Below are 24,932 nucleotides of genomic sequence, written 5' to 3' on the forward strand. Positions count from 1 at the left end.
GTAATTTTGTTTCTGTTTGATTTTGTCATTGTTTATAATGATTAGAAGATGAAATTTCCAACACCAAGTAGTGTGTCTTACTTTTTCTAAGAAATATTTGTCACGAGCCGAGGGTCTCTTTGAAACAACTATTCTATTTGTCTTCTGTCGAGATAGGGATAAGGTTTGTTGTTATTATAGTGAATATTAGTTGTGACACTAGGTTGAATATGTTGTTATTATAATAATATAATATTGTAGTTTTGATGCAATTGGTTTTGTTTTCATTTTCATTTTCTTTTTGTCAAAGTTTTCATTTTACTTTTACATGTTTTGCATCTATACTCCAAATCGATTTTTTAGAATAATTAGTTTTTTTAATATTTAATTTATTGAAATGTTCAGTTTCTTAATTATAATAAAAAAAATTGATACTTTAGTTATCAGATGTGTATGCTACTTGGTTTATATCTATACTTAGTTATCAGAAGTGTGTGTGATTTGTTGTCTCTAAGTTCTATTATCTTCCCTTGGAATAAACTTGATAGCAAAAGCAAGAATTCTTATATGGCTAATAAGAGTGTATCAGACATGTTCTATCTTCATATATCCTTATATTGAAACTGAAGAGTGTTTTAAGAACATCGTAGCAGGATCAATTTCACATATGGTCACTAAATTTTACCTATTCTGTTTCAATAAAGTCACAATACTACTGTTCGTCTCCCTAAAGTCACTTAACTATGTATTAGCCACTCGAAAATACAACTCACTGGAAAAACAAATTTCCAGTACCGGGCAAACCGGTAGCCTTGAAGCTTGTAGATAGTTATCAATATAACTAGTTTCCTGATAGCAATCTAATCTTTGTGATCCTTTTGAAGTAAATAAAAACCAGACATCTGACCTTTCTGCATTGTAATTCAATGCCACTTCACAAAATAGTTTGTTCTCTCAAGTTGATCAATTCTGTGTTGGACTCGTCGCCTACTTATGTCATGTCTTATGCAAGTATGGCCAGACAGACCATTGGTGCACTAATGTTGTATCTAGTCCATATGGAACCTCAGTGTGGAGAACAGTGGCGGATGTACATGTATTCCAGGGGTTCATCCGAACCCTCTTCGTCGGAAAATTATACTATTTTTACATGGTAAAAAAAAAATTTTATGTATAAATAATAGAGGCTGAATGTAACGCCCCGCATTTCGGGCTACAATATAGACCATGATTTCGATGCGTTGTTAATTCCAAAGCCATAAAATCCTATGCCAATACAGCATGTTAATTATTGTGTAGGATATGAATCCATTAAAGCTTGAACTTAGACCATAGAGGTCCTTCAACTCATGGACGAGTTGAAACTATTTCGATCGACTAAGTTTTAGTGGATGTTGTAAAGTGTGTCAGCTTCCATTGACCATAACTCTCTATATATGTCGAATTAGGAATCCTACTATGTGTTAAATGAAAGGTATTCGAGTTAGCTTTCCAACGAGACCAATTTGGCTAAAAGCCGACACCCGAGCAAGAAGTTATGGCCTTTCAAAGTGATATGCGTCACCTAACCAATCGCCCATGGCCACTGGAAAGCATAGGCAATAGCCTAGGCAGCGCCTATGTAAACATAGGTGATAGCCTAGGCGGCGCCTATGTGAACATAGGCAATGGGATGGGCGGCGCCTATGTAAAGAATTCTAGTGACTTAAACACTCCATTTTGGGGACAAAGTGGTCCTTTTCCACCCTTACTTAGCCCTAAAACACGAAATTTAGTTCGAAGGACCCCAAAATACATCTTCATTCATCAAAAGTGCTCAAAGATTCTCCTTAGGGTTTCAAAACAAAAACCCAAATAGTTCAAGATTCGACCATAGGTTTTCAAAGATAATTACATATTTGGAATCACCAATCCGCAAGCTTCAAGAAACATCTATTATCCATGGAAATAGAGGTACGTGGGGTTATCCTAAAATCTCACGGGCGTAGTTTTTATGAACATGCATGCTTTTAAATGGGGGTTTTCAATCAAATGCTAATAACTTGCTTTCAATATGATTTCTAAGTCATTTTTCTTTATGTCATGGGAATTGTTTGCCTATATACGTCAATGGTTGAAACCATGCATATGTGATCTGAGATTTTCCATGGAAGTTTGATAAATATGAATGATAAATTGCTTTCAAATTCCCATGATAATGTCTTGATACCCCATATCATATTGTGATCAACAAAAGAGAGCATGAATTTGAAATAAATATTGTTCACCACTTGTAAATAATGAAGCACCTTGGTTTTTACATGGTTATGCGTATGTGGAAGTGATATTGAGGACTTGCAAGTCGGGTATGACGACACCCTACAGAACATGATATGTGATTGAATCAAATAAAATTTGAATGCAGCGATTTTGCATGAGATAGGTGGATGCCCGAAGAAGACATTTGAGTGTAAGGGCTCATCGCTGGAAAACGTGTTTGCCGATACGGAGATCTGGTACAAGGCTAAGTGATCTTGTGTACTTGACTTTATGTCATTCCCAAACTGGTACTATAGGTAGGAGCCAGGGCTAAGTGATCTTGGGCACTACCATTGAGTCGAGACACCATGCTATGTGATCTTATGTGTCTCTCCCTCACTTATACTCTAATCTCGGCGGCAACCGTGGTTAGACAGTTGGTGTAAATTATGTAGGGTATCCCACCTAGCTCAGTTGCATTTCATTGTTGTTGAGAAACTATTGCATTACAGCCATGTGTTTTCAAATGATTTGATACGAAATTGCTTTATAATGGCTCTCAACTATATTTTGTAAAAAAAAATATTATGTTTTATTTTGATATCTCTGCGTGCCAGTACTTTTGTGCTAACCCCCTCCCCTCTCCAACCTCTCAGGTTCAGAGGCCCAGTCTAGGGGTCAAGAGAATCAGTAGATCATTCAGACAGAGTTGCATAGACAAGTGGTGAGCCTTCTATGTTTCAGAAGGTCTTATGTCTTGCAGTCCTTTTATCTTATATTCAATTTTGGGGTCTACTGGGGGCCTTGTCCCAGTTTATATACGGTTACTTGACTCAGTCATTTGTTAGAGATTTTCGCAGACAGTTGTTTAGAGGTTAATTGATGTTGAGGGGACCTTATCTCCCCGTTATTGTTTCTTTTTATATTTATGACCATGTTTCCAAATTATTGTGTTTTTCCGCATTACTTTGATCATATGAATTAGGTGCATGATTACAGACAGATAGGGGTGTTTCGGGCCTCCATGGTTCGAAATACTCGTCACGGCCAGGCCCTGGTTCGGGTCGTGACACTGAACCCCCTTCGACTAGTCCGTATATGTACTACTGAACCCCCTTCGACTAGTTTGTATATGTACTACTGAACCCCCTCATTGAAAATCCTAGATCCGCCCCTGGTGGAGAACGATCAGGAACATTATTAGATGAGTTAACAGAATTGGTTGAGGTAGAAGAATTAGGAGAATGATGTAAAATCACCTCAAAGAGTGTCGGCAAGGAACAGGAATCCTAGAAAAGATCGATTGAGACTCCCATCACGGTTTTGAAGAGAGAGTGAAAGGAAGAGGAATGGTGGTAAATTGGGCACCACAGTTGGAAATCTTGAGGCATCCATCTATGGGGGCTTTTTAGAGTCACTGCGGGTGGAATTCTTGTATCGAGAGCATGAGCATGGGAGTGCCTCTAGCAACTTGGCCAGTCAGTTACGATCAGCCATTTAACGCTATTTTTGTAACCAATTTGCTAAAGATCGGAATACCTGTCAAGCGTTGGTCTCTCCGGGAGGAATTGGTAACAGCATCAACCATTGAATTATCGAATCAAATTGTAGGCAAAAATGATTAAAAATATTTGAGGGCTGATAAAATGGTTTAAAATATTAATTTTTGATGAGTTTCTAATTTTCAAAAGTTGAAGCGTATTTTGATTTTTATCTTATGTTCTCTTTTTTTTTTGTTTTTCAAGGTATCCCCAGAGCTGACAGCCGTGAGACTAATCCTCCGTTCCTACTGTCAGCGCACTAAGCGGTAGGGAACTGGCCACAGAGTTTTTTTCATTCACCAAAGGTGGGGATCGAACCCCAACCTCTTACTTAAGATGTGCTGAACCACCACACCAACCCGACTATTCGTGAAATCACTAATCCATCTTTTATTCCGTATCAAATATGAAGGAAAATCAAATATTTTATTTATTTCTGTTTAACCAATTGTATTCCGCCCGTATTTATTTACCCCTCCTAAATCCTAATTTAGATAGGTGTGTACCACCTTCCATATGCATAAACAGCCTAACAAGTAACAACAACTTGAGCTTAATTTTCTCCAACTAGCCTATTTGAAATTTTCAATTGTATTAAGCAATTTGATGTTGTACAATTGATAAATCAAAAGCACACAAATATTCATTTTTATTTTCAAACTTCAATACTCATTAATTTATGACAAATTTCATCCAACTATTCATCACAATATACTAGAATATCTTTCGAGAATTTATTTTTTTCTACGTAGTGTTTAATTCACATTAGAATCTGACTAAATTTGGATTCACTCTCACACTTAGATACAAATCCCTCCTTAACAAGGATTTGATATCAGGACTTAATCGCCAAAAGGGTTTGAAGAAAGAGCGGAAGGAAGAGGAATGGTGGTGAGAAATTGGGTACCCCAATTAGAAATATTGAGACATTCATCTACGGGCGGGTTTTTGAGCCACTGTGGATGGAATTCTTGTATCGAGAGCATTAGCATGGGAGTGCCTCTAGCAACATGGCCAATCCATCACGATCAGCCATTTAACGCTATTTTAGTGACCAATTTGCTGAAGACTGGAACATCTGTCAGGAGTTGGACACGTCGAGAAGAATTGGTGACAGCATCAACCATTGAGAAAGCTGTGAATACATTGATGGGCACGACAGAAGGGGAAGAGATGAGGCAAAGGACAGTGGAATTGAGAAAAAAGATCAAGAGCTCTGTCAGCGATGGAGAACCTGCACGCGAGGCAATGGAATCTTTCATCTCAAATATTATCAAATAACTTCCTCGGGGGGAGGGTTGTAGACTGTTTTAAGAACATCGTCTTGTGGGCTCAATTCTGTATCAGTAGAGTCACAATACTACAGTTTGTCTCACTAAAATCACTCAACTATGTATTAAATACAACTCGCTTGTACCGAGTACACAAGTGGGATATATTTATGGAAAGCTAAGGTCCCAAAATCTTGGGATGTGTAGAACTTTAATTATCAAAATAGTTAATAAATCATTCATTGAGAACAACTCATCTTCCTAACATCAAGGTATTCTTAATTAGTTCAATATCTCAGATCTGTATATAACATGTTGTGTTTATTATATTCTGTAACGCCTCGCATTACGGGCTACAATATAGACCATGATTTCGATGCGTTGATAATCCCGAAGCCATAAATCCTATACCAATATGGCATGTTAATTATTTGCGTAGTATGTGAATCCATTCAAGCTTGAATTTAGACCATAGAGGTCCTTCAACTCAAGGACGAGTTGAAACTATTTCGATCGATTAAGTTTTAGTGGACATTGTAATTTGTGTCAGCTTCCATCGACCATAACTCTCTGTATATGTCGAATTAGAGAGACTACTATGTGTCAAATGATAGGTCTTCGAGTTATCTTTCCAACGATACCAATTTTGCTAAAATCCGGCACCCGAGCAAGAAGTTATGGCCTTTGAAAGTAGTAGGCGGTGCCTATGTAACATAGGTGATAGCATAGGCGGCGCCTATGTAAAGGTTTCAAGTGACTTAAACACTCCGTTTTTGGTGCAAAATGGTTCTTTTCCACCCTTACTTAGCCCTAAACACGAAATTCAGTTCCCAAAGACCCCAAAATACACCTTCATTCATCAAAATTGTTCAAGAACTCTCTCTAGGGTTTCAAAATAAAAACCCAAGCAACTCAAGATTCAACCGTGGGTTTTAGAAACTAATTGTATATTTGGAATCCTCTCAACGTAGGCTTCAAGAAGCACCTAATATTCGTAGTAATCTCATGGGCTTTAAAAATTTATGTTTTCAAATGGGGGTTTTGAAATTACGAATATGATTATGTTTTAAACGTTTTATGATATTAATTTGGCCCTTAATACTCCCAAAGTGATTTGCAATATGATATATGTATATGCATGTATTCCGAAAAGATGTTAACTTGAGAGCATGAATGATATGAAATTTCCTCTCTTGATGTGAATTTGTTTTAAATGTTCATATGATGTAAATTGTTTGAAAACATCTTGAAGAGCATGACATGAAATGTTTTGAGAATTGATATGATTTTGACTTGAAAACGAGAAGGTTATTCATGTTGAATACAATGGTTGAATTAGAAGAATGATGTGATATTGATGGCTTGCAAGTCGGGTATGACGATACCCTACAGAGTATGACATGTGATTGATTTGAACAAAGTTTGAATGCATTGATTTTCATGAGAAAGGTGGATACCCGAAGAAGGCGTTTGAGTGAAAGGGCTCATCGTTGGAAACCGTAGTTGCCGATGCGGGTCATATGATATTGTATCCTACATGGGAGGATAATAAAATTATTGGGACATCTCACATGGGGGATTCCCTACGGTGTACTCACATGGGGGTATACCGGCTCCAAATCCTGGCGGCTACTTGGATTGGAGGCTTGGCCGCCGAGCACCAGCGGCGGATTCCACATAGCCGTGGAATTACAATTATAGGGTATTCCACCTAACTCAATCGCATTACATTGGTATTGAAAACTATTACATTATACCCATGTGTTCTCAAATAATTTGATATGAACCTGCTTTATAATGGCTCTCACCTACATTGTGTAAAAATATTATATTTCTGTTTTGATTTCTCTGCGTACCAGTACTTTTGTATTGATTCCCTCTCCTCCCAGGTTCGGAGGCACAGTCTAGGGGTCCAGAAAACCAATAGATTCCTTCCGACAGATCGCAGAATCAAGTGGTGAGCCTTCTATATTTCGGAAGGCCTGATGTCTGCAGTTTAATTTATCATTTATTAGTTTTGGGTTTACTGGGGGCCTTGTCCCAGTTTTCAGATAGATATTTGTTTTAGTCATGTAGTAGAGATTTCACAAACGTTATAGAGACGTTGTGTTGAGATTGTGGGGCATTATTCCCCATTTTTATTTTCATATGATTCTTGACCATGTTTCCGTTATATAGTGTATCTTCCGCAATTTTTTTCATATAAGTCATGTGCATGATTACCAGATAGATAAGGGGTGTTTCGGGCCTTGATGGTTCGGAATACTCGTCACGGCCAGGGCCCCGGTTTGGGTCGTGACATATTCATCAACAGACTGGCACATGCAGCCTAGTTCAACCTTTAAATGCATATAAACAAGACAGCAATATGGGACAAGTACTTTGCATAGTTTAGTCGAAAACTCATTGTACCTTATTCATCTTTCTCTATTTCTCTGATCTTGTTCCAATGGCTACCAACTCATCAGAAAATGAAGTGATTGTGGCCATGCTGCCATTTCCTGATTACAGCCATCTGAATCAGCTCTTTGTTCTTGCGAGCAAATGCAGGATGAGTTTCCATTGTTGGAGCCACATAAGAAAATGTGCTTTAGAATGGAGAATGAGTTGGCGCTACACTCTGGAGAAGTCATAAAATCATGTAAAGAAGTGGAAGGTAAGTACCCTGATTTACTTGCCGATGCAAAAGACAGGCCGTTATGGGCTTTTGGTCCATTTCATATGTTGCTAGAATCACTTGAATCTATCTCTTCATCTTCTTGCAACATGACTTGTCATGAATGCCTAGAATTTCTCGACAAGCAAGATGTTAACTCAGTAATATTCGTCTCGTTTGGATCGACCACTACATTATCACAAGAGCAAATCAATGAACTTGCTTTGGGTTTAGAACAAAGCAACCATAGATTTATTTGGGTACTAAGAAAAGGATCTGACAATAAGGAGAAACTTAGAGAGAAAGACGGAAAGATTGAACTACCAGACGGGTTTGAAGAGAGAGTGAAAGGAAGAGGAATGGTGGTAAATTGGGCACCGCAGTTGGACATCTTGAGGCATTCATCTACTGGTGGTTTTTTAAGTCACTGCGGGTGGAATTCTTGTATCGAGAGCATGAGCATGGGAGTGCCTCTAGCAACTTGGCCGGTCAGTTACGATCAGCCATTTAACGCTATTTTTGTAACCAATTTGCTAAAGATCGGAATACCTGTCAAGCGTTGATCTCACCGGGAGGAATTGGTAACAGCATCAACCATTGAGAAAGCTGTGAAGACATTGATGGGCACGACAGAAGGCTAAGAGATGAGGCAAAGGGCAGTTACATTGAGCAACAAGATCAAGAGCTCTGTTAGCGATGGCGGACCAGCACGCAAGGAAATGGAATCTTTCATTTCAAATATTATCGAATGACCTTCCTAATTTGTTGTCTTTCAGTTCTATTATCCTCTGTTGGAATAAAATTGATAGCCAAAGGAATAAATATTGAAAATAAATAAATAAATAAATAAATAATGAATAAATATTACAAACTCTTTCATATAGTTTATCTCTTCAGCAAGTTGAACATAACATATTCTTTTTGCTCAATGGTGGTTGGTGAGACCTGAATACAAAACCTTCATCTCCTGAACTCAATTTTAGCGTATTTTTGTCACTCTTTTGTGTTGACGTGACACTTTTATTACATAAAATTGGGCTCACATCAAATGTTGTTGCATCAGCTAAAAAGGTTGATAAAAATACGCTAAAATTGAGTTCAAAGGGTAATAGGACCCTTGTGAAGCTGGAGTGTGTCGTAGCAAATTTGGTCACAGTTCAGACAGGTACTAGATGCTTTCCTCAATTATTTGAGATCGTCTTTTAGTTGAATTTTTTTTCCTCTGATCTACTTAAGTACTCCCTTCCTTTCAATTTATGTGCCCTTTTTAGTCAGTTTAAAAAAGAACGACACATATTAAAATAGCTAATTTCCCAGACCTGCAGATCACATGATGTCTTTATCACTTATTAAAATAGCTTATTTACCAGATCTGCATATGACATGATATCTTTATTATGAATGTTTATTAGAAGAGTGGCACCCACATTCATCTTGTGTTGTATGATTAAATGCAGATTGACAAGACAGAATTATGAGAGACAAGTATTATCTGTCACAGTTAAGCTCTAAACTCATTTTTCTGATCCTGTTCTAATGGCTACGAACTCATCGGAGAGTGTTGTTCACCTTAATGAAGCGATTGTGGCGATGGTGCCATTTCCTGATTATAGTCATGTCAATCAACTCTTCGTTCTTGCTCGCTTCATCGCCTCCCGTGACATACCGGTACACTTCCTCTGCCTTGCTGATTGGAACCGAGATTTGAAACTGCGTGTCCAAGGTGGTCTCGAGGTCTCAAACATTCATTTTGAGGACTTATCAATACCTTCTTCTCCGAAGGAAAATGATGATGCTGGCCGCGATGGTATGCCTCCGATTCTAATACTTCTGAAAAAACTCAGGGAGCCTTTTCGTAAAACATGCCTTGAACTCTCCACCAATGCAAAGAGATTAGTCGTAATTCACGACAGTATAATGAGGGAACTTACAAGGGACGTCCACGCATTTCTCAACGTCAAGTCTTATATCTTCCACACTGGGTCGGCTTTTAGCAAATATTCTGGCCTCCACCAAGTTATTCCTGACATAGTTGATGATGATCACGACAAGCTGGTCGAGAAAATACACTATGAGTTTCCGTCGTTGGAGAGTTGTAGTGGACCATATGCAGAAGCTTTCGTTAGAAAGGAACATGAATGGCAGCTCAACTCTGGAGAAATCTTGAACACCAGCAGAGAAGTCGAAGGTAAGTACCTAGATTTACTTGCACAGACAAAAGGCAACAAGCAGTGGTGGGCTATTGGTCCACTTCATATGTTGCTGCTAGAATCACAGGACTTTAGCAATAGGACTCGTCACGAATGCCTAGAATTTCTCGACAAGCAAGACGTTAACTCCGTAATATTCGTGTCCTTTGGAACAACCACTACATTCTCACAAGAGCAAGTCAATGAGATAGCGCTTGGTTTAGAGCGAAGCAACCATAAATTTATTTGGGTACTACGAGAAGCATATAAAAAGACGGAAACTGAGAAAATTGAAGAGAGAGATGGAAAGATTGAATTGCCAAAAAGGTTTGAAGAAAGAGCGGAAGGAAGAGGAATGGTGGTGAGAAATTGGGTACCGCAATTAGAAATCTTGGGACATTCATCTACAGGCGGGTTTTTGAGCCACTGTGGATGGAATTCTTGTATCGAGAGCATTAGCATGGGAGTGCCTCTAGCAACATGGCCAATCCATTACGATCAGCCATTTAACGCAATTATTATGACCAACTTGCTGAAGATCGGAACATCTGTCAGGAGTTGGGCACATCGAAAAGAATTGGTGACAGCATCAACCATTGAGAAAACTGTCAACACTTTGATGGGCACGATAGAAGGGAAAGAGATGAGACAAAGAGCCGTGGAGTTAAGACACAAGATCAAGAGATCTGTTAGCCATGGAGGACCTGCACACAAGGAAATGGAATCTTTCATATCAAATATTATCAAATAACTCCCAGAGGCAAGTTGTGGACAACACAAAAAGAAAGAACGTAGTTAGGAAGATCAAGAGACCGAGTTCTCTTTAGGACAGAGTTTCCTAGTATCTGTATTGGTGCGATATAGCAAGTGCCCGACAAATTAGTTGAAGTGTGCACAAACTTAGTCGAACACCATTATCCATCTGATAATCAAGGTTGCTTGGACGAATCGTCCAAAACTGCTACTGCACACGTGTCAATTCCTTCAAAAAATACATAGCTATTGAAGGATCCAACACGCGCCCAGTGATGTGTTCAAGAGCCCAACCAACATAGTTCTTGGTTCCATAAAATGATTCTCATTCATACATTAGCAGATAGTAGCTATTGTCTTCTTTAAAATAATCCCAGATGCAACCTCTATTATATTATTTAGTGAAGCAGGATCTCATTAATGCCTGTGTAGTATTAATTTTTTACTGTCAAGAGACAGTATTAATTTTTTTATTGTCAAGAGAGTGGTAGGTGCTTTTGTGTTCAATAAATGATAAAAATGCTCTCTTATTTTGAAGGAAACAATGTATTAGCTAAGTCGAACACCATTATCCATCTGATAATCAAGGTTGCTTGGACGAATCGTCCAAAACTGCTACTGCACACGTGTCAATTCCTTCAAAAAATACATAGCTATTGAAGGATCCAACACGCGCCCAGTGATGTGTTCAAGAGCCCAACCAACATAGTTCTTGGTTCCATAAAATGATTCTCATTCATACATTAGCAGATAGTAGCTATTGTCTTCTTTAAAATAATCCCAGATGCAACCTCTATTATATTATTTAGTGAAGCAGGATCTCATTAATGCCTGTGTAGTATTAATTTTTTACTGTCAAGAGACAGTATTAATTTTTTTATTGTCAAGAGAGTGGTAGGTGCTTTTGTGTTCAATAAATGATAAAAATGCTCTCTTATTTTGAAGGAAACAATGTATTAGCTATTCAGCTTCTTCTATACAAAGCATTGAAGTTTGTGGATAGTTAAGAGATAAGCATCGAGTACCCCTCGAACTATGGCACACTCCAACTTTACATGGATAGTTAAGAGATAATCATCTTGTACCCCCTCGAACTATGTAAAGTTTCTACGACACACTCCAACTTTACATGGATCCTATTACCCCCGTAAACTCAAATTTAGCTTATTTTTGTCACTCTTTTGTGCTGGACACCTTTATTATATAAAAATGGTGTTGAAGACATTGAAGAAGTAGTGAACTCAAACAGAAAACAAAGTAGACTTGGTTCCAGCTTTCAGTTATAACTGTTCTAATAGTTAGTTACAAAGTAGTTAACGGCTAGTTGAATTAGTTAGGCATATCACAAGCTAGTATATATACATAACAATGTACATTGTTCTATTCATTCAATACAAGCAATTACTCTTCTCTCTCATCTTCTTCTTCTCTCAGTTCTCTTCCTTCCCTTCTTCTACAAACACTATCAAACTCTGTACTTCCTCCATTATTGAATAAACAAGAAGCTTACTGCTATCTTGTATAATTACATGGTATCAAAGCCATTACTCACTAGAATACTAGTAGAGCAAGGTCGATTCTAGTAGATTGAATCGAGATCAAGAAGTCTGCAATCAAGGATTACATAGCTACTGCAATGGATAATCAAACTGTTCCTGTGAATGTGGCTGAAACAAGCAGAGCTACTCCCATTTCACTGAACTACAATCATCGTCTCTTTCTCAGCCCTTCTGATGTAAGTGGCATACAAATCATCTCTTTTCAATTGACAAGAATTGAGAATTTTTCAATCTGGTTAAGATCCATGCGTATAGCCTTACTAGAGAGAAATAAGTTGGGCATGGTAGATGGAACATGCTCTAAAGATAAGTTCTCAAATGAGTTGAGTAGTTACTGGGAAAAAGTCAATTCAATTGTACTTTCTTGGATATGAATTCAGTTTCTAAAGAGTTACTTGGTGGAATCATGTATGCATCTGTAACTAGTGTTGTTTGGAATGAGCTATCTGAAAGGTTTAACAAAGTTGATGGGGAAAGAACGTTTAACAAAGTTGATGGGGAAAGAACCTTTAATCTGCACAAAGATATAGCCACATTGTCTCAAGGAACTGCCTCAGTGTCTGTGCATTTCTCGAAATTAAAGGATTTGTGGGAAGAATTTGAGGCTCTTGTGCCTGCACCTGGGTGTGAATGTGAAGAAATCAAAAGAATATGTACTGCATCTGTAGAAACTGAAACTGTTTATGCAATGATCATAAGTGATGACCCCTCTCCCAAATGTGAACCAAGTTTATGCAATGATCATAAGTGATGAAAGTCAAAAATCTGTTGCAAGTCAGGATGGAATCTTGGGAATGAATCCTGCAGTTAATGCCAAGAACCTTGAGATAGCCATATATTCAAGAAATGGTCCAGGTGGAAACAACAACCAGAAGTTCAAGAAAAATTTCAATCTTCAATGTGATTTCTAAAAACTGAAGGGGCACTCTAAGGAAAATTGTTGGACGATAGTAGGCTATCCTCGAGATTACAAGGCCAAGAAGAAGTTCAAACATGAAGGGAACAACACAGCTTACAATGTGTCTTCAATGGACCAAGGTGGCTATGTTCAGTGTACAGATCAGTACTCTCATTCTATACAGAAGTAGTGTCTGATAGTCAGCTGGAGTAGTTGAGTCAGATGGGAAATGCTGCATTCACCAAGGAACAATATGGCCAAATCTTGCAAATGATCAACAAAAACAACTCTGTCAACACACCTTGTGAGTCTGTAAATGTAACAAGTGCAGGTATTTCTGCTTGTCTAGCCTCTTTTGATTCTCAGATATAGATTATCGATACTGGTGCTACTAACCATATGGTTGAAAACTCAGACCTACTTAACAAGAGTGTTACGGATTTGGAAAAATCAAAGAAGGTATATCTACCAAATGGTGACACTACAATGGTCACTCAAGTGGGAATTAGTTTCTTGTCAGAAGGAAATAACATCATAGATGTCTATCACATTCCACAGTTTACATGTAGCCTTCTATCAGTGTCACAAGTAACTAAGGAGTGGAATCGCTCAGTGAATTTCTTTCCTGATTTCTGTGTTTTCTAGGATCTTTGTACTGAAAAGGTGAGGGGGATTGGTAAGATTGATGGAGGACTATATGTTCTTAGAGATCAGTCAAAGAAAGAGGTTGCAATAGCAACTAAAGTATCTAGAAAACCAGCTGTGGAAAAACTCAAACTGAAGTAGATATGTGGCATCAAAGGTTGGGACATGCATCAACCAGTGTGCTGAAAAGAGTTATATCTCAAGAAGTTCAAGTAATAGAAGATAGAATAAAGCAATGTAGTATCTGTCCTAGTGCTAAACAAACTAGGTTACCTTTTGTCTACTAACAGTAAAAATACATGTTGTTTTGATCTTGTACACATGGATGTTTGGGGACCTTACAAAGTACCAACTATTAATGGAAATAGATATTTTCTAATAGTGGTTGATGATTTTTCAAGGTACACTTGGATATTTCTGTTAAAACTTAAGTCTGATGTGTGTGTTCAGATTCAACATTTTCTTGTATATATCAAAACTCAGTTTGACAGGGCTATCAAAGTAGTGAGGACAGAGTTGTTCCAGGAACATGGCATAGTTCATCAAACTACATGTCCATATTCCCCTCAGCAAAATGGTGTTGCTGAGAGAAAACACAGACACATCCTAGAAGTGACAAGGGCTATCAGATTTCAGGCTGAAATTCCAATAAGGTTCTGGGGTTATTGTGTTCTAACTGCAGTATATATCATCAATAGGTTGCCTAGTCCAGTCATTCAGCTTGTGAATCCTTATGAAAAATTGTATGGTAAGCAACTAAATTGTGATCATCTCAGAGTAATAGGATACCTGTGCTATGCCAAAGTACTGAATGAACATGATAAGCTCATGTCTAGAACAAGGGCATGCATCATGATGGGGTACTCTAGCACTCAGAAGGGATATGTTCTATATGATTTATCTACTAACATTTTATCTATATGTAGAGATGTTTCATTCAGGGAAGATATATTTCCTTTAAGGAACTCAAGAAGCAGCCTCAGGCACCTCAACATATGTTCCCTTTAGAAGATCAGTATCCAATAACTACTGAAGTCATACAGATTCCTATACAGGTCTTATCCCAAAGGACAACTACCTCAGACAGTCCGTAAGAGCAGCTACCACCAAGAGCAACTACTCTCAAACAGTCCATGACAAAGGTACACCAAAGGAGGTCAAGTAGAAGTCAAGGGGCTACTCAGCAAGAGCAACAACTCCAGAGCATTCTTACCACTACACAAGCTGCATCTCAACCAATTATATCTCAGGATCAAAGAAAGTCAACAAGAGAAAGAAAGTTACCTGCATGGATGAAGGACTTTGTTTCCAAAAACACAAAGAAGGTACCTCATGCTCTTGCAAATCAAGTGTCTTATGATAGACTTTCTCAGTCATACAAGAGCTATTTAATGAACACTTCATATGTTGATGAACCTACAAGCTACTCTGAAGCATGCAAAGACCCTACATGGGTGGAAGCAATGAAGAAGGAAATAGAAGCATTGAATTCTAACAACACTTGGAAGGTTGTTACCTAGTCTGAAGGAAAGAAGGCTATTGGTTGCAGATGGATATATAAAGTAAAGTATAAGGCCTCAAGTGAAGTTTAGAGGTTTAAAGAAAGACTAGTAGAAAAGGGTTATGGACAAAGAGAAGGCATTGATTACCAAGAAACATTTTCTCCAGTAGTGAAGATAAAGACAGTAAGAACTGTACTTACTGCAGCAGCTAGAAATCACTGGTGTGTCCAACAAATGGATGTCTACAATGCTTTCCAAAATGGTGACTTTATGATGAAGTGTACATGGATCTACCTCAAAGATTTGCTAGTCATGGGGGGAATGCAGTATGTAGACTACTCAAAACCTTTTATGGTCTTAAACAAGCACCAAGGCAATGAAACACCAAGCTATCAGAGGTTTTGGTAAGATCTCACTTCATTCAGAGTCAGTATGATCCATGCTTGTATATCAGGAAGATAACAGAAGGCATCATTCTTATGCTAGTATATGTTGATGACATGTTGATCACAGGAGATAGTGTAAAGATGATAGAATATACCAAGACAATTCTACACCAAAACTTCAAGATGAAGGATCTAGGTGAGCTGAGATACTTCCTAGGAATAGAATTTGCAAGGTTTGACAAAGGAATACTGATGCATCAGAGAAAATATGCTTTAGAGTTACTATCTGACCTAGGCTTAACAGCAACCAAGCCTGCAACTAATCCTATGGACTACAACACCAAGCTAACATCGAGACAGTTTGATGAGCATGTTAAGCATGGAAAGACTACTGATGATCCACCAGCAAACCAAGGTTCTTATCAAAAATTGATTAGAAAGTTGTTGTAACTAACTATGACAAGGCCAGACATAGCCTTTTGTCTTCAAACACTCAGTCAGTTTCTTCAAGATTCTAAAAGATCACACATGGAGGCAGCACTCAGAATAGTAAAGTATGTGAAAGGACAACCAGGTCAAGGTGTGTTGTTGTCTAGTGGTTCAAATAATAAAGTGAGTGCCTACTGTGATGCAGGCTGGGCAGCTTGTCCTCAAACTAGAAGGTCTGTAACTGGTTACTTTGTAAATATTAGAGAGTCAGTAGTATCCTGGAAATCAAAGAAACAAAACACTATCTCTAAGAGCTCTACTGGGGCAGAGTTCAAAAGTCTTGCAGCAGTGACAACTGAACTGGTATGGATTCTAGGTCTGATGAAGGAAATTGGAAGTGAAGCAATGCTACCTGTGGATGTGTTCAGTGATAGCAAGTCTGAACTACAAATAGCTGCTAATCCAATATATCATGAGAGGACAAAGCATATTGATATTGATTGTTTCTTTATAAGGGAAAAAATAGTCCAAGGAATGATCCAGACACACTACATTGCTACTCAAGATCAACCTGCAGATATGCTAACTAAAGGATTGACAAGAGCTCAACAAACTCATCTCAATACCAAGCTAGGAATCTGTGACATCTTCACACCTTCCTAGCTTGAGGGGGAGTGTTGAAGACATTGAAGAAGTAGTGAACTCAAACAGAAAACAAAGTAGACTTGGTTCCAGCTTTCAGTTATAACTGTTCTAATAGTTAGTTACAAAGTAGTTAACGACTAGTTGAGTTAGTTAGGCATATCACAAGCTAGTATATATACATAACAATGTACATTGTTCTATTCATTCAATACAAGCAGTTACTCTTCTCTCTCATCTTCTTCTTCTCTTGGTTCTCTTCCTTCCCTTCTTCTACAAACACTATCAAACTCTGTACTTCCTCCATTGTTGAATAAACAAGAAGCTTACTGCTATCTTGTATAATTACAAATGGGACCCACGTCAAAGGTGCTACGTCGGCTAAAAAGGTGTCACATCAGCTAAAAAAGGTGATAAAAATGCACTAAAATTGACTTCGGGGTAATAGGACCCGTGTGAAGTTGGAGTGTATCGTAGCAAATTTGATCATAGTTCAGGAAAGTACTAGATGCTTTATTCTTATTTATATAACTAGTTTCTTATAGTAATTTAATATGATAGAACATAGATCTGGTTGATCCCTTGCACCAACATTCTCGTGGCTCTTGGTCCGATTGCTAACGCAGAAGAAGTTATTGGAGTAAATGTTTCTCTTTACCCCATTGGATCTTTTGAAAGAACATCTATATACGCCATGCCTACACACCTCGATGAGACTTCTAACGCTTGTAGATTGTCCCTTCCCTGGACCCAGCACATAGCGGGAGATTTAGTGCACTGAGCTGCCTTTTTTTACAGTTTTACCTACATAGGCTAAATCCATATTTGTGAGGATACATATATGGCAAGAAGCTAAGGTCCCATCTGGGAATAGTTAGTTTTAACTTAGCATCCCCAGATAAATGAACCCTTAATTGAGTACAAGGTTCAGGATTTGTATGTATGACGAGCTATGTATAGTCAGAGACGGATTTAGAGCAAGTTTTATGGTGGTCGACTCAACTCATTACTTTGGGCTCGAATCATGTATTCATGTGCCGAAACAACTAAAACATATACATATCATAAGATCATGCTCATTCGGAATCAGTTTACTGCATCTTTCAATGTTCACCACACTGGCAAATTGTGGATCTCAATGGGATCACAATCTTGGGAACTTGTCCTATTTTTCACACATCTTGATCAAGGGTAATAATGACTTTTCAAGTCTACAACTTTCAATTATTTAATTTGTTATAATAATGATTCATTCAAAATCAAACTTGTAATTTCCTTAAACAATTCAAATCATTTTTTACTTTTTATTCCATTTTAATTTTGTCCTATTCCCTAAGTTGTTCGGATTCAGGTGGGGTGTCAATATGATTGTGGATATAGAGGTTAGATCCTTCATAATCTAAATTTTAAGATTCAATGATATGAATCTAAGTATGGATAGATGCAAGGATTTGGCTAAAAATCTTTCTCAGTTCTCAACCTATGAAACAGTTAAAATTTGAAATGGTACATTTTGAAAGGTCATGATGCAGTGGTAAATATTCTTCCATTCTTGACTAAAGGTATCGATTCGATTTATGGGTATGGACTCAACATTAGTAGGGAGGCTTTACGCCCCGGCCATAGTGTGTCTTTCCGGTGCAAATGCAAATTAGTCGTAGTCCAATGTATCTATAGGACAGAAGGTGTCCTAATTACACCTTTCTTCTGCTAAATCATTTCATTACGGGGTGAGTGTTTTGAAGTGAAATTGTTACTAAATATAGAAATGTGATTCTTTTTGGGATGAACTAAATTGGGACAGAGGAAGTAGTCATTTGCGTTTTTCTATTTGCAAAAGCAAAATTGTCTAGGTAATTCAATTGTTAATACCAGCAATTATAATCATCATGATTCATGCATATCACACCCCACAGTCTTCAAGCATTTGTAATTCTTTTTTATATATAAAAAACCTTTTGGATATGGTAATCAGCAACAACATTTGTTTAATTTACATAAAAACCAATGAAACAAACAGTAAGAACAGATTTGAGCATGAGCCAATTGATGATATGACTTTTTACTACTATTCATATGTCATTTCCTGAAGAAAGCTTTTGCCCATCAATTCTTTCTTTTCCTCTTGAGTCTTTGGGGTACTATTCTCATACACTAGACGCACTCCCAAACCTTTAGTCACCGCATCCTTATCATAGACCCCAAGCTGAAGCTGAATGAAGTTATTAGGATTGCAACTGCTATCATTCTTCAACAGCCCAAACAGATGAAGCGATACAAGGGCGAGGAAAGTGTTACCTACACCCACAGGTTTTTCACTTCCTATAAGGCTGAAACGTGAGTTAAATTGGCACTGCAAACCATGATGGCATGTGAGCCTTAACCACATCACAAGTCCTTGGAACGTTTTTAGGCATTTGGTATAATTAGGTATGGAAGGAATCATGTCAAAAACAACACAAATAGCAAACCCCCTGAATGTGGGTGTGTACCAATTTTTGGGCAAGGCCACTGAGATTGAATCAGTTGCAGAGTTCTTGTATGTAAACCACTCGGGAATCTCCATGCCAGAGATGAACAAACTAAAACTGTGATTCCTGTATACTCCTCCCTGCCTGCACGCACCATGAAAAGAAGGTTAGTATTATATATGTTACTACTCATTTTTATGTTTTTCATGCGGGTAAAGTGATACAAAACAAACAAGGGAACACGAAATCACACCCCAAAACAGTCCACAAATCGCGGACCAAATGGGGACCTCTCTTGGATTCCACAAACACAACAAGAATACAAGATATGTAGGTTTATTTGACACCAAAAACAGCAACAATAACAAGATATAATCAACAATATGATAGGAAGAAACAACACTATGATAACAAGAACCAACGGTTCACTAGACAACACAAACTAAAACATGAAATGTAAAGATAGGAAGTGAGACATACACTACAATTAAGATCCAAGAACCCATAGACATATTCCATCTAAGGACCCCTAGAACTTACAATAGCAACACCACACTGTTACGAAGACACAAGAGGGATTCCACGGCTCAAGCACCAACGTTTCCAAGCAATACACATTCACAAGTGTTTCCACACTTGCTATGCCCTAGTTTTCGGCCTAGAGAGCCTTCTCTCAAGTGTTCTTACATCAATATTCAGCAACCAAATGAAATAAACCGTAACATGTTCTATTTATAAACTTATTACAATAATAGGCAAAAATGACAAAAGTGCCCCTTAATGTTAAATGAACAAAATGGCTCCCATGGAGTGCAATAGAGGGACGGCTTTTGAGCCTTTTTCACACTCCAACTCATACTTTCCGTAGGTTGCATTCAACACACTCAAAAACGTCCATCTTCATGATTTTACCCGTATCATAAAGTTTTAGCTTTTGGAAGCATAAAAATAGTTGCTTACCTTGAGCATATGCTTCAACAATGAATCAAGCATAGAGGCATGCCGTTTATTCTTTTCAAGCTGATGACATTTTGTGAGGGAAACTTCATGCGACTTTGGATATTTGGTTAATTGATCAATGCTCATCAAAGATGTGCATTCATCAGCATAAAGCTTTTCTATACTTGGAGGTAGTTCCGGGAAACTCTCAAGCCTCGTACAACCAGCCAATGCAAGGACTTTAAGTCGAGTGAGACGAATTATGCATGCAGCCGGAATATTGGAAAAATTGTTACCATCGAGATTCAATTCCACCAAAGACGGTAAGAATCCGAGATCACTTAAAATGCCTCCGTCTGAAATGTTGCAGTCACTAAGATCCAGCACAGTCAATGAAGAAAGACCCGATAAATTCTGAAAATTTACATCCATAGACTTCTGGACATGGCTTGAGCTACTTACTTTTGAACTCAAACCATTACATCCACGGAAAGATAATTGCCTAAGGTTTTTTAGGAGAGAAATAGAGGACGGAATTGTTTGGATGGCTGTGTAAGTGCAGTGGAACTCCTGTAAACCAACTAAAATCGCAAATCATCTGGTAAATTTTTAAGTTTTGAGCATCCGGACACATCAAGTGTTTTCAGAAACTTCAACCTAAAAATACTGCTAGGAAGACACTCAATTCGCTTGCAGCAGCTTAGACTTATGACACTAACTCCGGACAGGTCCTCAATTGACGAAGGCAGTTCACTCAAAGCAGTCGCTCCTAAATACAGTTCTGATAAACGATGCATTTTCCCATCTATTTCTGGGAATGTTTCCAGTTTGGAGCAGCCTGAAAGAATGAGAATTTCAAGCTTTTCTAGTCGAAAACTCTTTGGTAGGGTCTTTAAATTTCTGCAGTTTGCCAGGTTCAGAAAGACTAGCTTTCCAAGATCTCCAACAGAAAATTTGAATTCTATCAAACTTGTGCACTCTTCAAGAACCAGTCTTTCAAGATTAGGGGTACCTGAAAAATCTGGCGTCCTTATTAGCTTCTGCGAATAGCCAAGGTTAAGGTACTTCAGATTTCCTAGAATCTGTCACAAGGACCCAAGTAGAAAGACTTTAGGTTAGTAAATTGAATAAACACTATATTTAGATCGATCCAACCAACCAGTAGGGAAAACTATAGGGGATATAAACCTTGGAGGTCTTCCAAAGCTGTATGATGCGGCTATATTTCAATTTCAAACTAACTAGTTGTTTTCCCTGAAAGCTAATTGGCAGACTTTTGGAAGGATATCCGTTCCAATCAAGCCACCTTAGTTCATCGGGAAGAAAATCAGGGCCCTGACAAACATAGACATTCCGGAACTTGAGAAACCTTAGCCTGGCCATCTGCACGAAGGCCGTGTGACTAATATTCACTTGTTCTTCATTAGTCAGGTGCAATGATATGCCTTCAATCTTTTCAGTTCCCTAATAAGCAAAAAAATTAAAGGTTGATGAGAAAAGGAAAATAATATAAGTCATATGATCGTAACTACATAACAAATTGCTTTCAAGCACGGGAGAAATATCTTCGCAATTCCACAACCTACTATATATTCTTGGATCGTAAGAAGCTTCTCGACGAACAATGTGCTAGCCCATTTCTTGTATCAGTTGGTGCATTATAATGCGACCGTTTAGTATAGTGATCAAAGATTTCTCCATGAGAACTTTTATACCAATGACAGGGCTAAAATGAAAACTTTCAAGTATTCTGATCACTGAATCCTTCTTTTTCCCAGAAAAGAAGCATGCAATGTCTAAGAGTATCTTTTGCTCAATATTGTGGAGACCAGTGAAACTTGGTTCGAGTTTCTTCAAAATTTCATTTTCTGGGATTTGTATCAAACGCTCCACTTCACTCGTCCATTCTGCCAAACCTCTTCCATACTAGAAACTGCCCAGAACTTTAAGAGCTAACGGGAGTCCACCAGTAAACTTTATCACTTGAGCTGACAGATCCGCAAATTCCTCGGTGGGCTGGTTCTTCCTGAAAGCATGTTGTTTAAACAGTTGTAAACTTTCATCTTCGTTTAAAGAACTCATCCTGTATATCTTTTCAACCTCGTACTTAATAATCAAGTGTTTGTTCTTGGTTGTTATGATGACTCTACATCCGGGACCAAACCATTCACTCTCTCCGGCTAAAGCGTCTAACTGATCCGTGTGATCAACATCATCAAGAACAAGAAGAATCTTTTTGTACCTTAGTCTTAGTTTTTGCACATTGGCTCCTTCAAATGAATTGTTGATCCTTCGGTCTTTTTCAACAAGGATTTCTGAAAGAAGCATCTCTTGCAAGAGCTCTAGGCCGTGTTTTGATAAACGGTCCCTGACTTCATGAAGAAAACATGCACCTTTAAATTCACTCCGAATATTCTCATAAATGACTCTCGCTAGAGTTGTCTTCCCCACTCCGCCCATTCCCAATATCCCAAGGAAGCGAACTTCATCAGACCCGATCTGAAGCATTTTATACACTTTTTGCAGGTGTAACTCCATTCCAACAAGATCTTCAGCATTGCTTGCATGTGTCTGTACACTCAATTTAGTCATTATATCTTCCACAATTTGCTTTATGACCCTAGCTTTGTGCCTGCATACCACAAAGCATGCCTTCGTTTATCAAATAGTGTTTTTCTTCCGTCCTACAAGGATAAGTAATCTCTCAGACAACTATTTGCTTAAATTTTAGTAATGTCCAACTTGATCTAAATGAAGTACAATATCAAGCCCAAGAAAATGTACAGCATAGTGGTTTAAAGCTAGTTCTTTTACATTACTGAAACTCGTCCTCTTCATGAATTTCTAATTTCCCCCAAAGCTGTTGAGACAGTAATGTTAATTCTTTCTATATCACTCTATTTCCAGTAACTACATATTTTGGATTCCGATAAGGCACACAGAAAGAAATCGTGTAGTAACACATGAATTAAGAACGTAAATCTACTTTTAACGAGGAGAGATAGTTCTAGTTAAAGAAAATGGTTTAAAGGGTCAAATTTGTTCTTTTATCGCCCTTCGTTGATATGTACCCTTATTATTACCAAAGTGGGAAATATTTGCTCTTACTGACTAAAGGCAGTAGAAAGGTTGCCTTGTGATGCAAAATAGATATGAACAATTATCACATGAGATTGGTTTGATGATACTTACGCGTTGGCAGTATTCGGCGAATCCCAGCCGTATAAATTAGCCGCTTCCTCTAGTGCTGCTCTCCATTTTTGCAACTTGTCATCACTGAAATGGGCTTCATGACTGCTAAATGCCTCTCCAAAGCTGGATTTTTGTTTCCTCACCGTTGATGGATCTACATCATAGAATACCGGAAGCACGATTTGTCCTTTTCGTTTGTTGCATTCCATGATCTTTGCTAATTCATCTAAACACCATGTTGAATTAGCATAATTTTTGGAGAATACAATCAGCGCGATCCTTAACTCTTCGATTTCTCTCAGAAGGTCTGGTGAAATGGAATTGCCTCTATCTAGTTTCTCATCATCTTTGAAGGTGTTGATCCCCTTCTGTTGAAGAGCAACATAGAGATGCAACAAATGTTTAGCATACATCTTCACCTCTAAAACTTAAGAAAAACATCATAACTCCAATAAGAGCTTTTCTGTGTCATTTTTGTGGCTGAGAAAGTAAAAAAACTATTCTTGTTTGATTCAAAGAGGTAAGGATTAATAACTTCTAAGTATTATATACTATAATACTCCAATAGCTAGTCATCTTCCAGGAAACTGATTAGAAAAAGTGAGAAAGTCAGTCAACTACAAATGCTTTTTTTAAGCAGAGAATATAACCTTAGAACTTGAAATTTCAGCACACAAAAGAAAAGACTGAAGATTTTAGTATCATCTGCTTAATTTGTGGTTTTCAAAAGATGCATAATTTAGAGTTATGAACCATGTAGGAATATGGCATTGTTTCGATTTTTTGGCATATATTTTTGTGTTTGGCTTATTAATTTTGAAAAGCACTTGGGACTTCCAAAGTTGTTTTTTAGCTTCTGAAAAATAATTTCTGTTGCAATTCAAAACATTATCTTTTTTCCTGTAAGCTTTGGCCAAACACCTCAACTCTCTGAAATAAGGACTTCTAACTTCCTAGAAGCTTAGCTAAACAAGAACAAATATCAATTACTCTGATTCCACATTAAACAATTCTCTCTTTTATCTTCTGTGTATCTGTTTCTTCGAAAGTATGATACTTCCTCCATAAAGTTCTTTTCGAGTGAGTCTCTCTACTTGCTCACGCCACAATAATATCGTCCAAGTACACAAGACGCATCCCCCAAGCTTTATTCTCGAATCTCCTTAGTGTTGTCGAACATGCCACAATTTCGATCCATAGTCATTGGGACAGTAATCCTCATGATTGTAAGCTGTCAGAAAATGACGGGATGGTACACAGGCAAGGAGAGTGTGGTCTGAGTTCCAAATAATAGTATCACCTGCCAACAACAGTACGTGTACTGCCTTCCTTACCATCACATGTTTTGGCATAACCGAAAATCCCTGTGATGGTTGTAGGTAGCCATCATATAGAGCATACCATTCCATATTTTCAAAGACAATACAAAAAGCAAATCCCCACAAGTTTTCTGTGTACCAATTATTGGGAAGGGTCAGTGTAACATTGTCCCCCAACTTCGTATTTGGAAACTACTTAGGAATCTCCGATCCAGGGATGCAAATGCTGATATCACTGCGTAACACATATAGTCCCTGCCACATAAATGGAATTCAATATTATTTTCCTATCATTCACCACATTCTCGAGGGAAATGGGAGTC

General features: G+C 37.9%; 3 protein-coding genes and 2 pseudogenes across 3 annotated transcripts; 3 read left to right on the forward strand and 2 right to left on the reverse strand.

Annotated features, from left to right (window-relative positions):
- Window positions 1-3,805, reverse strand: part of LOC107841080 — a 74,989-nt pseudogene extending 71,184 nt beyond the window's left edge.
- Window positions 3,806-4,623: 818 nt separating this feature from the next.
- Window positions 4,624-5,152, forward strand: LOC124887265 (zeatin O-glucosyltransferase-like). The gene has a single exon (XM_047396654.1). It carries the CDS (start codon window positions 4,644-4,646, stop codon window positions 5,037-5,039), a length of 396 nt encoding a protein of 131 aa, XP_047252610.1. The 5' UTR covers window positions 4,624-4,643; the 3' UTR covers window positions 5,040-5,152.
- Window positions 5,153-7,464: 2,312 nt separating this feature from the next.
- On the forward strand, window positions 7,465-8,437 carry LOC107842019 (annotated as a pseudogene).
- A 752-nt stretch (window positions 8,438-9,189) lies between these two features.
- On the forward strand, window positions 9,190-10,930 carry LOC107841821 (zeatin O-glucosyltransferase-like). The gene has a single exon (XM_016685669.2). It carries the CDS (start codon window positions 9,222-9,224, stop codon window positions 10,623-10,625), a length of 1,404 nt encoding a protein of 467 aa, XP_016541155.1. The 5' UTR covers window positions 9,190-9,221; the 3' UTR covers window positions 10,626-10,930.
- A 7,676-nt stretch (window positions 10,931-18,606) lies between these two features.
- On the reverse strand, window positions 18,607-23,682 carry LOC107840860 (TMV resistance protein N). Its single transcript, XM_047396655.1, is given in 5 exon segments — window positions 18,607-19,292; window positions 20,116-20,688; window positions 20,691-21,180; window positions 21,287-22,730; window positions 23,291-23,682. Coding segments are annotated over 5 exon segments (3,252 nt in total). The 5' UTR covers window positions 23,500-23,682; the 3' UTR covers window positions 18,607-18,756.
- Window positions 23,683-24,932: the final 1,250 nt, after the last annotated feature.

Source organism: Capsicum annuum, chromosome 9, assembly GCF_002878395.1.
Source record: "Capsicum annuum cultivar UCD-10X-F1 chromosome 9, UCD10Xv1.1, whole genome shotgun sequence".
NCBI lineage: Eukaryota > Viridiplantae > Streptophyta > Magnoliopsida > Solanales > Solanaceae > Capsicum > Capsicum annuum.

Excerpts from the sequence above, each read along its gene's own strand:
- LOC124887265 (XM_047396654.1), top strand. The coding sequence starts at position 4,644 with ATGGTGGTGAGAAATTGGGTACCCCAATTAGAAATATTGAGACATTCA.
- LOC107841821 (XM_016685669.2), top strand. The coding sequence starts at position 9,222 with ATGGCTACGAACTCATCGGAGAGTGTTGTTCACCTTAATGAAGCGATT.